This window comes from Asparagus officinalis, chromosome 5 (genome assembly GCF_001876935.1).
Source record: "Asparagus officinalis chromosome 5, Aspof.V1, whole genome shotgun sequence".
NCBI lineage: Eukaryota > Viridiplantae > Streptophyta > Magnoliopsida > Asparagales > Asparagaceae > Asparagus > Asparagus officinalis.
Genome location: NC_033798.1, coordinates 89992831 through 90006816, shown reverse-complemented (window position 1 = coordinate 90006816; position 13986 = coordinate 89992831). Strand labels below are relative to the sequence as shown.

Genomic DNA, 13986 nt, shown 5'->3' with positions numbered 1-13986 from the left:
GATATCCACCACCGCCACCACCAGGATAGCCACCGCCACCGGGATTTCCTCCGCCACCACCAGGATAGCCACCGCCACCGGGATTTCCTCCGCCACCACCAGGATAGCCACCGCCACCGGGATTTCCTCCGCCACCACCAGGATAGCCACCGCCACCGGGATTTCCACCGCCACCACCAGGATAGCCACCGCCACCGGGATTTCCTCCGCCACCACCAGGATAGCCACCGCCACCGGGATTTCCTCCGCCACCACCAGGATAGCCACCGCCTGGATACCCACCGCCTTTTCCAGGTTCTCCACCAGGATATCCACCGCCGCCGCCCGGGTATCCACCGCTAGGGTCTGAAAAGTGATCTTCTGCCACTACTACAAGTAGATCTTTATTGTTTTGTATAATGCATACGGAAGGTAGACGTCCATTGGACATGCATATGCACCAGTGCAGAGGTAATGCTCTTTTAATGTCAAAAATTTGCAGTTACAATAATAACGCAAGTTTGAAATTCATTTAATTTTAGAAATCTATCCTGTGATTTACATCAATTCTCGCTTTTTTCAGTCTAAAATAAAAATCAAGATCATCCATAAACACTAAATGATTGTGAATGACAAATTTCTAATTGGTTATGCATCATATGTACTTTAGTAAGGAGCAATCACAATATGCTACATAGTGTGCGTACGTATATAATAACTAGAGTCTGGAGTGATGATGCTAACGTGGTGCATATCAGGACCATCAATTATGATTAATCTGGATATATATGCTGATGATTTGGAGCTGGGTGCTCGCTACACTTGCAAGACACAATTCAAGAGAGTGGACGAGCACATAACCTCATCTACTCGTGTGCGCGTGAGCATGTGCTTGTGAAATAAAGTGTAACGTTCGATCAGGTAGTTCATTTTGCTTAATTGCTTAATGAGGCATATATATCAAGTGATAAAGTGTGATAAAACTCACATATATAAAACTTTTTTTTTCTTCACACCCACGTACGTACATCTATAAAATTATTTAGCTAGTTTAGTTTACCTGGTTTCTCAGTCATTTCCCTGCTCGCTGTTGCCGCCTCCATAAAAAGAACAAGGTAAGCAACCAAGAGAACACCCATGATAACTAACAAAGCCCTAGAAGCCATATTTTTTTGTGAGAAGATCGAGCTTAGGTTTAGTCCCCTATTTATAGTGCAGGAGGTGGAGAGAGAGCTTCTCAAGGCCAGCCACTAGGTAGTTGAGAAAACGGTGTGAGCATTCAATTTGAGAGTGATATCCAACAAATAACACAGTTGCGGTCATGGGTGTTAGCACATTTGTAATAAGTTAGCCTAGCTTTATCGATTCTTTAAATCTAGTGGCCAGCAATAGAGGGCCTAATTACAACTAAATTGCACTATAAGAGATAGTAATCAAAACCACGTATCCATCTATTTATGTACGTAATTTAAGAGGAGGAAAAAAAAAAAAAACTAACTAAACGGACTGAAGCCGGTTATGCGTATGGGAATTCCTATTTATTGAGCATAGGAGTTAGTTACTAGATATCAATACCATCTCATATATACTCTCTCGAGTTCAATCGGGTACATAATTAGTGAAACGGAATATAGGAAAAGAGAACAGGGATGGTTAGTAATAAAGACAATCAAATCAGAAGTTCGTAGTATACATAAATTATCTTAAATTAAGACCCTCTAACAATTACACCAAACTTCTAAAGTTATGGTGAGACTTGAGGTTATATTTTTCTATTCTAACATTATGCCCCCCGCAGGTTGATTGCCCATTTTATTGACCGAAATCTGAACTCACGCAGCGGTGTTAATTTAAAAAAAACTACTTTTAATTTGTGGCTGGTGAGATTTGAATCTAGGTTGGTAAGTTCTCTAATCATTACGTCAAAACTTTAAAGTTATGATGAGGCTTAAGAACAATTAAGATGTAGGAGTTCAAACAATTGGTTGAAAATCGTTTTTCATTCCAAGGGATGTTCCAATCTATTTGATTCTTGGAGCATATTACGAAATTTGTGACTTATAGGTGAGTTATGCTCAAGAAATTTGTGACATTATAGATGAGTTATCCTCTCTGCTTTAAGACTTATAGGTGAGTTATACTTAAGAAATTTGTGACGTTATAGATGAGTTTTTCTGTTTGCTTTAAGATTTACATGGTCCATAATAAACAAATATTTTTGATGACACATGGATAAATGCTAAGTAGTGACACATAATAACTCTGGGTAAATGTTGACTCAAATTAGCCAGACAGAAAAACAAAGAACATAAATTTTCATGCAATAGACAAAACAATATTTAGCTTAAAGTACCCTACAGGGTTTAGTTGAGTTGGTAAGCGGTTTATGAGTAGTACGCTAGGCTTCAGGTATGACTCTCTTGTGGAGCATCTACAAGCATTTAATTTCCTAGAATACCTGAGGCTTGAGGATTTATGTTGAAGTTGCTTCTTAACCACGCTTAGGGGTTTGATACCTAAGGTCCGAAAGATCATGGAGAAGTTCCCTCATTAAAAAACACAAACACATGTTTAAAGCCAGACCATTCCAAATTCATCCATATGATCTTTTCCGCACAATAGATTCTAATCAACAATGACGGATCCTGAAAATTCATCAACAGTGAAAGCACCCAGAGAGGAGGGGGAGGGTGAATAGGGTTAATGCTAATCTAATCTGATATTAATGCAATTAAAACTTATTAACAAATATAACCTAGCAAGTATGATATTCAACATGATATATGCAAGTATTGTAATAAAGGGCAAATAAACATGAAGCGATACAAACAAGATAGTGGACAAATGAGCAATGCAAACACAAAAAAATAATCACGGAGTTTGGTCCTTCCGACCTACGTCTCCGGTCCCCACTCCTGGGGAGAATCCACTATCACAATGGGTTTTCGACGTTCACCCAAAAACGTTTACACCTCACAATATCGGTTTTCTAGCTCACCGAAAACTTTCACAACTCACACTCTTACAATCACACTTTACACCATCTAAGTGTTGGTCTCTAACACATGTCGTCTTCCTCAAGTGCTCGGATTTACAACCTCTCTCTAGACCTTACTACCGACGCCACTCCTCTTGGAATCAACCTCGTCTCTCACCACACACTCCTGTTAGTGTGTATTACAAAGTGATCTCACAATGAATGCTCAATTACAAAGTTTTGTTCTCTATAATGGATGAGAGCTCAATTTAGCTCACACTCAAGAACCACTCACCACAACCCAAATTATACTTAATGTGAAATACTAAAAGCTCAATGGTTGTGTGTGTTCAATGAGTAAAATGAAAAACTAAACTCAATGTAAAATCTAGCTTAATAAAAATGATAATAAAAAAATAATATGAATATAAAGCTAAAATAGAGTTTAATAAAACTTCTCTAAAATAACGAGTGAGAGAGATGAGAGATTGAAGCTCAAACACCAAAGATGATCTCTTCTTCCTCTTGTGAAAATTTCTTCACACAAAAACACAAACTTGAAAACAAACTTAAACCAAACTTAGACACCCTTAAAACTTGTTTAAAAATATTCTTGGTTCTTGCAAAATAGTTATGACAAAGGGGTATATATAGGGTGGAAGAAACAAGCCCAAGAAAACACCAAAAACCCATAAAAACAATAAAATAATCAAAAACAGAAAACTAACCGTTACTGTACAATGGTCAAATTATAAGTCAACTTATGTCTTATGAGTTGACTTGTTTCAGTTGTAAGTCAACTCAACAGACAAAAACAACAAACTGGAAAACAGAACGTAAGTCGACTTGCCATAAGTCGACTTGCCATAAGTCTACTTGCTGGTACGTAAGTTGACTCAGCAGATAAAAACATATTTTCTAGAGTAGTTCATAAATCGACTTGTATGAGCTATAAGTCGACTCATGAACATGCACAAGCAACATGCACAAGCACTGTTCATATTTGAAAACTGATTTTTGAAGTACTTTAAAAAATTACAAATAAATTCTAAAAAATATAAAACTTTGGGAAATATTTATAAACATGATAATAAATATGTCACAAAAATAATTTTTTAATTTTCACCTCCTAAAAGAGAAATTTTTTTATTTTGTAAAATAGTTCAAAAACATGAAAAACACAATACACTTGTTTTTGATATTTTGACGTAAACAAACTTTTAAAACTCTTGAATGGATTTATAGACTAAGTAAAAGATATAAACTAGTAATATTTAGTCCATAAACCAATAACACAACATTTTCCCAAAAATGATGTTTTGCATAATATATGCATCTTTACAAAAACCAAAATGATAAATATGAAACGTATGAGTATGTATATGAATATATTTATTTTTTCATATTTGTATAACTAAATCAAAAACAAAAACAATAAATATGAAATATGTAATTTCATATTTATATAAACTCAAAAAACAAAAATGTGTGTGTGTGGATGTTTGTGGGAAAATTTGCAGTAAAAGAAACGAAGGAAAATTGATCTGTATTCCTTTAATCCCAGTTACAATTGGATTTCCTGATTACAAAAGAGAGGAGAATTGATCTGGATTCTCCCCTTTAATTAATTCTGGGTTCTTCACGGTGGCGATGAGATGCCTCCCTCGAATGCTCGCGTCGAGTTTGCTTCTCGTTGACGATCCGGCGTCTTGATTTATTGGAACATGGTCTTCTCCTCACGATTTAACGTTGTGGAGAACTCTGAACGAGTTTGAAACTCTATGAAAGAGTTAATTTACCGAAATCGGTCTATAAGCCAATGATGAAGAAAGCTCCCGTTGCTGATCTTCAAAGCTCCAGCAATTCTCCCCAAGATCTCTTCTTTGCTGCCCAAAAGAAGGATGAAAGATCCAGCCCAAAATCCCCGGATCCGAACTAAGCTGATTTTTTAGTTATTTATAAAGGATTAAGGGGTGTAACCGCCCCCCTTAATTCGCTCCTAAGTGGGGCTAATGGGATGTAACCGCCCCTTAAATCACTCCTGAGTGGAGTTGTGATCCCCTCAGATTGTGGGAAACGGTTTTGAAACCGTTCAGCTCGTGTTTGAACGAGTCAAACGCAAATCCTGCATTCTGGAATGAAATCTGCGTTTGAACATAGTGTTTGCGAGCTGCGTTGGGCAGCAGATGGAACCTGCGTTGGCAGCTGTTAAAAGCTGTGTTGGCAGCAGTTAGATGCTACGTTTGCAGCCGAACATGAGATGCGTTTGCAGCGATTTGGAAGCTGCGTTGGCAGCGTTGGAAGCTGCGTCTGAGTCGCGTTTGCAGTGATTTGGAAGCTACGTTGGCAGCGTTGGAAGCTGTGTCTGAGCTGCGTTTGCAGCGATTTGGAAACAGTGTTGGCAGCGTTGGAAGCTGCGTCTGAGCTGCGTTTGCAGCTATTTGGAAGCTGCATCTGAGCTACGTTCGTGGCTATGAACACGGTGCGTCTTGATGCTGGTACGCGGGGAGGACTTCCACGTCTTGGTTTGAAGAGACCGTCGATTTGTAGTCTCTTTCTATCAGAACGTTGCAAAGATCGTCGTTTTGTAATCTTTGCTTTAGCTCTTTGATATGTGAGAGTCGTCAGATTGTAACTCCCGATGTTGATTGTGGAGGCTATTGATTAGAGCTTTCATCAGCTGTTGCAAAGGTCGTCAGATTGTAACCTTTATCAGTCTACGTGAAAGTCTTCAAATTATAACCTTCTGGAAGTCGTCAGAGTGTAACTTCCTTCATCGGTGTTTTGATGAGGATCAGCTATCTATTGTGATTTTTAGACAGCCTACAGAACCCCCTCCAAAGTTTTCGAAAGTTCGCGGTTGACTGGGACGAATTTTCGGAATACTTTGGATCTCAACTCTGATCTTGGATCTGTTGATTCCTTGCGGTAAAGGATTTGTTCTCTGCACTTACTTCGAAGGCATCTTGGTTGAAGGGATTTGCCATGTAGGACCTGTGTGAAGGTATGCGCCATAATCCTGCTTCTGGAATGTGGGGGTGGACCCTGCATTTTGAACTTGAGATGCGGGTCTCACCCTTGCATGTTGAATTTGAAACACGGGTGTGACCTCAGCGTTCGGTTTTTGCATCACGGGTTTGACCTCAACGTTTTGACTTAAGACATGGAAGTGACTTCCGTGCATTTTTGACTAAGTCTTTGAGACTTGTCTTTGGCTCATCTGTTTTAAGTCTCGGCTCACATTCATTAAGCTGATGGGCCTACAAACGTGCATAGGATTTTTAGCAAACCCTCAGCCATCAACGGATTTGATAAGCCTTTACCGACTACCGTTTGAGTCGGGCTAGCATGTGGATTTTTTAAGTCCGTTCCACATGTAACGTTGTGCTAAGAGAATGAACCCTCCTAGACTTGATGCTATAATTTTGAATACATAGATTTTGTCATTTTCATGGAAAAAGACTAACCGGCAACACGTGTTAGGCGTAGGCTTATTTCTAATTAGGGATCGAGATAAAATCCCCCATGCGTGTAAGACATGGATTTTTGGTGCTACGATGTTGAATACGTAGACTTTGCCACTGTTTCTTCCTGTGTTATATTTTCACTTGAAACACTGAAAGAAAATTAGAAGTGCCAGAGGTGTAGTATTAACTTGGCGTGAATTTTTACTTAGAGTGAAATTCAGAAACTTTCTTTATTATCACTGGGATAATTTCAAAAAATCTTTAATCCATTGGGGATTTTATAATGAAAACTTGCTATTGTTGTTATAAAAGGATTAACAAGTTCATTGGGGGGTTTGACTGTTAGAGGTGTGATGTTAACCTAACAGTATTTTATGGACCTATCGCTCTATTAAAGAGAGTCGATAAGTTGATTGTGTCGTCGGAGGTGTGGGATTAACTTGACGGGTTTGTGGACCTATCGCTCCATTGAAGAGAGTCGATAAGTTGATTTTGTCAGAGGTGTAGGATTAACGTGACAAGAAAATGTTGCGATTGGAGCAACTTTGTGGACTTATCATCCTATTGATGAGGATTGATAAGTAGGTTTTGTGAGAGGTGCGATATTAACGTGACAGGAATGTGTTGCGATCAGAGCAACTTTGAGGACCTATCGCTCTATTGGGGAGAGTCGATAAGTGGATTTTGTCAGAGGTATGATGTTAACGTGACAGGAATGTGTTGCGATCGGAGCAACTTTGTGGACTTATCATCCTATTAAAGAGGATTGATAAGTGGATTGTCAGAGGTTTGGTGTTAACATGATGGGAATTTGTTGCGATCGGAGCAACTTTATGGACTTATCATCCTATTGAAGAAGATTGATAAGTGAATTTTGTCAGAGGTGTGATATTAACATGACAGGAAGATGTTGCGATCGGGATAACTTTGAGGACCTATCGCTCTATTGAGAAGAGTCGATAAGTTGGAAGTGTTGCGATCAGAGCAACTTTGAGGACCTATCGCTCTATTGACGAGAGTCGATAAGTTAGAGGTGTTGCGATCGGAGCAATATTGAGGACCTATCGTTCTATTGAGGAGAGTCGATAAGTTGAAAGTGTTACGATCAGAGCAACTTTGAGGACCTATCGCTCTATTGACGAGAGTCGATAAGTTAGAGGTGTTGCGATCAGAGCAACGTTGAGGACCTATCGCTCTATTGAGGAGAGTCGATAAGTTAGAAGTGTTGCGATCAGAGTAACTTTGAGGACCTATTGCTCTATTGACGAGAATCGATAAGTTAGAGGTGTTGCGATCGGAGCAACGTTGAGGACCTATCGCTCTATTAAGGAGAGTCGATAAGTTGATTTTGTCAGAGGTGTGATATTAACGTGACAGGAAGACGTTGCGATCAGGGCAACTTCGAGAACCTATCGCTCTATTGGAGAGAGTCGATAAGTGGATTGGTTGTCAGAGGTGTGATATTAACGTGATAGGATTTGTGTTGCGATTGGAGCAACTTTGTGGACTTATCATCCTATTGAAGAGGATTGATAAGTTGATTGTCAGAGGTGTGATATTAACATGACAGGATTTGTGTTGCGATTGGAGCAACTTTGTAGATATATCATCCTATTGAAGAGGATTGATAAGTTGATTTGTCAGAGGTTTAGTGTTAACGTGACAGGATTTGTGTACTTGTAATTTGAACAAGATTTTGGGGACTAGCATCTCATTGGGGAGAATTGCTAAGTGAGTTTATCATCAGAAGCGATGAATTTTGAGACTAAGATTTTGAAGACTTAGTGTCTTGCTGGAGAAGATTGCGATTTGAGCAATTTTGAGGACCTATCATCCTATTGAAGAGGATTGATAAGTTGATTGTCAGAGGTGTATTGTTAACGTGACAAATTAGGAGTGATGCAAACTGAATTCATACTCCGTGAGGATGATAATCATCAGAAGTATAATGTTAACTCGTCGATGTGAAAGATTCGTTACTCTTAATCCAGTAGATTCCAAGTAACCAACCCCCAGTCTTGATTAAGACTTAGCAGGGAAAGAAAAATAGGGGTAGACATGACATACCACCTTGTGGTCCACTATCCATCAAGTCGAAATAGAGGCCTATCACATGGCAGGCCGCTATCTAAAGAGTTTGGCTATCAGAGATGATAGTTTTATGGACCCGCCATCCTATCGAAGAGGATTAGTAGGGGAATTTGGAGGAAATGAACTATCAGAGGTAATTGTTAACGTGATAGTTTTGATGGACCCGCCATCCTATTGAAGAGGATTGGTGGGGAAATTTGGAGAAAATGAACTATCAGAGGTGATCATTAACGTGATAGTTTTGGTGGACCCGCCATCCTATTGAAGAGGATTGATGGGGGAATTTGGAGAAAATGAACTATTAGAGATGATCATTAACGTGATAGTTTTGGTGGACCCGCCATCCTATTGAAGAGGATTGGTGGGGGAATTTGGAGGAAATGGACTATCAGAGGTGATCATTAACGTGATAGTTTTGATGGACCCGCCATCCTGCTTGAAGAGGATTGGTGGAGGAATTTGGAAGAAAACAGACTATCAGAGGTGATCATTAACGTGATAGTTTTGGTAGACTTCGTGGTTGACAGAGGTATTCTGTTAAACATGACAACTCAGAAAATTTATTATTCATAATCCAATGAACTACAAATAAACCAACCCCCAGTCTTGAACAAGTGCAGGGGGGAAAAGGGTAGACATGGCACATCGCCTAATGGGCCATTATCTAATGAGTTTAACTATCAGAGGTAACTGTTAACATGATAGTTGTTAGACCTGCCATCTTACTGAAGGTGATTGGCTTCAATGGCCATAGTATCTTCTCCTTCTGACTGAGAAGATTGAGTTTGGCCCGATTGCTCAGGTTGATCCTGTCCACTTTGCTCTTCAGCTTTGATCCTGGCAATAATCTTTTGGGCCTGTTCTCCTTGAGAGATTAGTTATCTCCAAGAAGGTTTGCAAATTGTGTCGACAGGTCTGCACTAGGGTAGACTGTGTCATACCTATCGGACATCGCAGAGCCATATTTCGAAACCTTTTGACGAAGACTTTGACAGACTCCCTCTTCTTCTGCTTAGTGGCAAGAAGGGTATGGATGGAGACTTCCGTATCCTCTTCAAAGAATCTCGACAGGAAGAGTCTCTCTAGATCCGATCATTTTTGGATACATCCCGCAGGAAGTTTCCTGAACCATTCAAAGGCAACTCCCTTGAGGGTGCCAATGAACAATCGAGCCAGTATGGCGTCGTTTGATATCACATTTCCAGTCTGTGACTTGAAATGATAGATATGTTGGTTCGGTGATCCCGTGCCGTTAAAAGTTTGTAGCGTCGGGACTTCGAATTTTGGAGGATAATGGGCTGCATCCCATTCGACAGGATAGGGTCTGATAACTCCCTCGTCTTGGAGCTCGCTTCTGTTGGCAATGACATTGAGGCGGGCTTCCAATTCTTTCATTTTGGCAGACTGGAGATTCTGTTCGTTCTCCGTCTCTCTTCCTTCATTAAAGGAATATTCTAGGTTGTGGGCTTCTTGGTCAGAAGCCGTATCATCAACCACTTTTTCCTTCCCTTTGCTTGTGTGAGGTCGGGATGAAGACGTTTTTCCTCTCCGGGAGGATTCTTGCCTAGGTGGCGAATCTATCTTCTGAGATTTGGCCTTGTCTGCGATGAGTTGATTCAACAGGGCCATGAGTTCATTGATGGCCTCTTGCTGAGATTTGAGCATGTCGCGAGATCTTCATGGTTTTTCGTCATATAAGCGGAGCTCTCATGTTCAACAAAAGAGCTTGATGATTGGGACTCTGCAATAGCTGAGTGTTCATCATCGGAATTGGTTCCTTTAGCTAGACTCCGATAGTTGATAGGGAGAATGGCTCCTGTTCGCGTCCGAGTGCGTTGGTAGACTCCTTCAAACTCGTTAGCGATTTCTCTGACGGTCAGTAAACGACTTGTCTCAGAGTCATCAGAACTAGGACCTGAGACTTTCCCTTTGCCGATCACATTGATAGTGACCCCAGGATATTCGGTCTCTGGAGACTTCTTCCTGTGAGAACGTCGTCGTTGGTTGGGCAAAGCAATGTTCGTAAATTGGTCGAACACCAACAGTTTGGCCGCATATGAGCAGCATTGACATCCCGAGAGGACCGGCAGTGCCCCGAAGCTTCACGGTATACACCAGGTTCCGTATTAAATTTTGCCACCCGAACGCATGCCTGAGCTCCAGGTGTTGTTGGTGAAACACAGTCCTGAGGGCTGCGTTTAGCTTGGCTTATGCAGAGCTCGTGTTGAGGCTCAGAAACGGGGAGCTCGCGTTGATTGGAGGATCGGCTTTTTTGGAGTTGTGCCGAAGCTAAGTCCTCTCCTTCAGAGAGGGGACTGTACAAACAGTGCAACCCTCAAGGGAGACAGTCCTTCGGCGAGTCGGCCACAACTGGAGCTTTAGTCTTCTTGAAGACTTTGCGGATCTTGCGCATAGCCTTGGGGCTAAGAGATCCGGATGAGAGGGTCTCCTCAAACTTGGCTTGATCAAACTCAACAATAAGAGTTTCGACGGTTGTTCTAATAAGATGAACATCGAATTCCGCCACCACTTCTTCGTCAGAGAAGTTCGTCCCCAGCGAGTTGCCATCTTTTGTTTGTGGGAAAATTTACAGTAAAAGAAACGAAGGAAAATTGATCTGTATTCCTTTAATCTCAGTTACAATTGGATTTCCTGATTACAAAAGAGAGGAGAATTGATCTGGATTCTCCCCTTTGTTTAATTCTGGGTTCTTCACGGTGGCGATGAGATGCCTCCCTCGAATGCTCGCGTCGAGTTTGCTTCTCGTTGACGATCCGACATCTTGATTCACTGGAACATGGTCTTCTTCTCACGATTTGACGCTGTGGAGAACTCTGAATGAGTTTGAAACTCTATGAAAGAGTTAATTTAACCGAAATCGGTCTATAAGCCAAGGATGAAGAAAGCTCCCGTTACTGATCTCCAAAGCTCCAGCAATTCTCCCCAAGATCTCTTCTTTACAGCCCAAAAGAAGGATGAAAGATCCAGCCCAAAATCCCTGGATCCGAACTAAGCTGATTTCTTAGTTATTTATAAAGGATTAAGGGGTGTAACCGCCCCCTTAATTCGCTCCTAAGTGGGGCTAATGGGATGTAACCGCCCCTTAAATCACTCCTGAGTGGAGTTGTGATCCCCTCAGATTGTGGGAAACGGTTTTGAAACCGTTCAGCTCGTGTTTGAACGAGTCAAACGCAAATCCTGCATTCTGGAATAAAATCTGTGTTTGAACATAGTGTTTGCGAGCTGCGTTGGGCAGCAGATGGAACCTGCGTTGGCAGCTGTTAAAAGCTGTGTTGGCAGCAGTTAGATGCTACGTTTGCAGCCGAACATGAGATGTGTTTTCAGCGATTTGGAAGCTGTGATGGCAGCGTTGGAAGCTGCGTCTGAGCCGCGTTTGCAGCGATTTGGAAGCAGTGTTGGCAGCGTTGGAAGCTGCGTCTGAGCTGCGTTTGCAGCGATTTAGAAGCAGCGTTGGAAGATGCGTCTGAGCTGCGTTCATGGCTATGAACGCGGTGCGTCTTGATGCTGGTACGCGGGGAGGACTTTCATGTCTTGGTTTGAAGAGACCGTCGATTTGTAGTCTCTTTCTGTCATAACGTTGCAAAGATCGTCGTTTTGTAATCTTTGCTTTAGCTCTTTGATATGTGAGAGTCGTCAGATTGTAACTCCCGATGTTGATTGTGGAGGCTGTTGATTAGAGCTTTCATCAGTTGTTGCAAAGGTCGTCAGATTGTAACCTTCATCAGTCTATGTGAAAGTCTTCAAATTGTAACCTTCTGGAAGTCGTCAGAGTGTAACTTCCATCATAGGTGTTTTGATGAGGATCAGCTATCTATTGTGATTTTTAGACAGCCTACAGTGGATATGATTGAGCTTCAAGTATCAACACACAAGTATAAATTCCTAAACTAAAAATACCCAAGCTATAGATCTTCAATGTAGTTCAACTTGGTTGTGGATGAAGCTTGATCTTGAATTAGACTTGAATTGTGCATAGGTTTCACTCGACTATTCCGCCAACCTCCATTGAATGTCATCGTTAAGGCACACTTCCATCCAACCTCCAACTTGTTATTTGTCTAGAATACCTAATAGGCAACTATAACCACTAGACAAACAATATTAAGGATTGTTTGTAAAATCACTAAAACAAGATTAGGGAGTAGGTGTAGGTGTTAAAAATTACCTATAGGTTCCCGCACGCAGCTCGAGACGGAGAACAGACGATGAACGTTATTATCCAAGTCAAGTAGGATTATCTGGTGTTGTAGTGAAGCTAACAAGCATATAAAGTGAGTTATCAAAGCATACGAGTCGACCGGATGACAAAATAACATAGAAACCACTTGACCAAGAGTTACGTTTCACTCACAAAGAACAAAGTGTCACTCTTGTCTTGATTAATCCATGTGTATTTTGCCTAAGGTAAGTTGTAGATCTCTCCTCCAAATTTCCAATGCATCTTGGATTACCTCATTCCGATATCGGACGAGAAAGTTAGAGCCAAAACAACCGAGACGGTCCAGGCGGTTCACACCAGTAGGACACCGATAATGTCTCATACATTTCGGCCATGATTAAATTCTAATATGAAGAATATCAAAAGATAAAAGTTGTAGATCTCTTCTCTAGTTTTTCAAATAACCTTGAATCGCTTTATTTTGAGATCGGACAAAATAATTATAAGCAAAATAACAGATAAATGCTAACGATGTCTCACCCAATGGGTGAGACACGACACCAATCGTGTCTCGGCTAAGGGGCGATACACCAGCGGTGTCTCTCACCCAGTAAAGCTATTTTTGCCCGTTTTGAGATAAGATTTCATCCCAAAACCTCCCCAATTAATTTGAGGCTATCTTTGAATGTGGTTAAGTGGTTATAACTGAGGATGAGATCAAATCGTTCATTCTTATCCGAAAATAGAGCTTCTGAAGCCTATAAATACAACCCTAGGGCTCCTATACACGGGGGATTGGGAATTTCGGAGTAACGACAAAGCCCTATTAAATTAGAGAGTGAGGAGCACAAATTTTAGCAAGGAGAAAGCAAGTTCTTATCGAGTTCTTCAATAAAAAGGAGGAGAGTTTGATAGATCTGCAGTCGCTTCAGTCTCGTTCATCCGCTTCCCTTGAGATCGTACCATTGCTGTGATCTCGAGAAGAGTGTTTATCTCACAGTTGCTGAGATATTCACTTCAATTTATTATCTCCTTTGTAAGGCAACGAAATTAATCGTATCTGATAATTTGGTTGTCCACGGATATACCCTGACACCGGCAAAGATCTCACGCAAGCAGAAGACCGATAAACGATCTCTCTGCGTGTGTTTTCTAGAAAGTTATAATTTTTTAATCTCTTTTGTGTAGAGAGATCTTATAAAAATACTCTTCTTTTGAATTCATTGTAAATACCTGAAGTTGTAATGGATTCCTCAAAGAAATTAACTTTAGACGCGAATACGCTGGCGACC

General features: G+C 40.9%; 1 protein-coding gene across 1 annotated transcript in view; it reads right to left on the bottom strand.

The window, feature by feature from the left end:
• Nucleotides 1-1145, bottom strand: part of LOC109842147 (abscisic acid and environmental stress-inducible protein-like) — a 3267-nt gene extending 2122 nt beyond the window's left edge. The window contains exons 1-2 of the mRNA XM_020411054.1: nt 1040-1145; nt 22-366 (exon numbers count right to left, since the gene is read on the bottom strand). Of these exons, the coding sequence (XP_020266643.1) occupies nt 22-366; nt 1040-1145 (451 nt within the window). The remainder of the gene's footprint in view (nt 1-21; nt 367-1039) is intronic.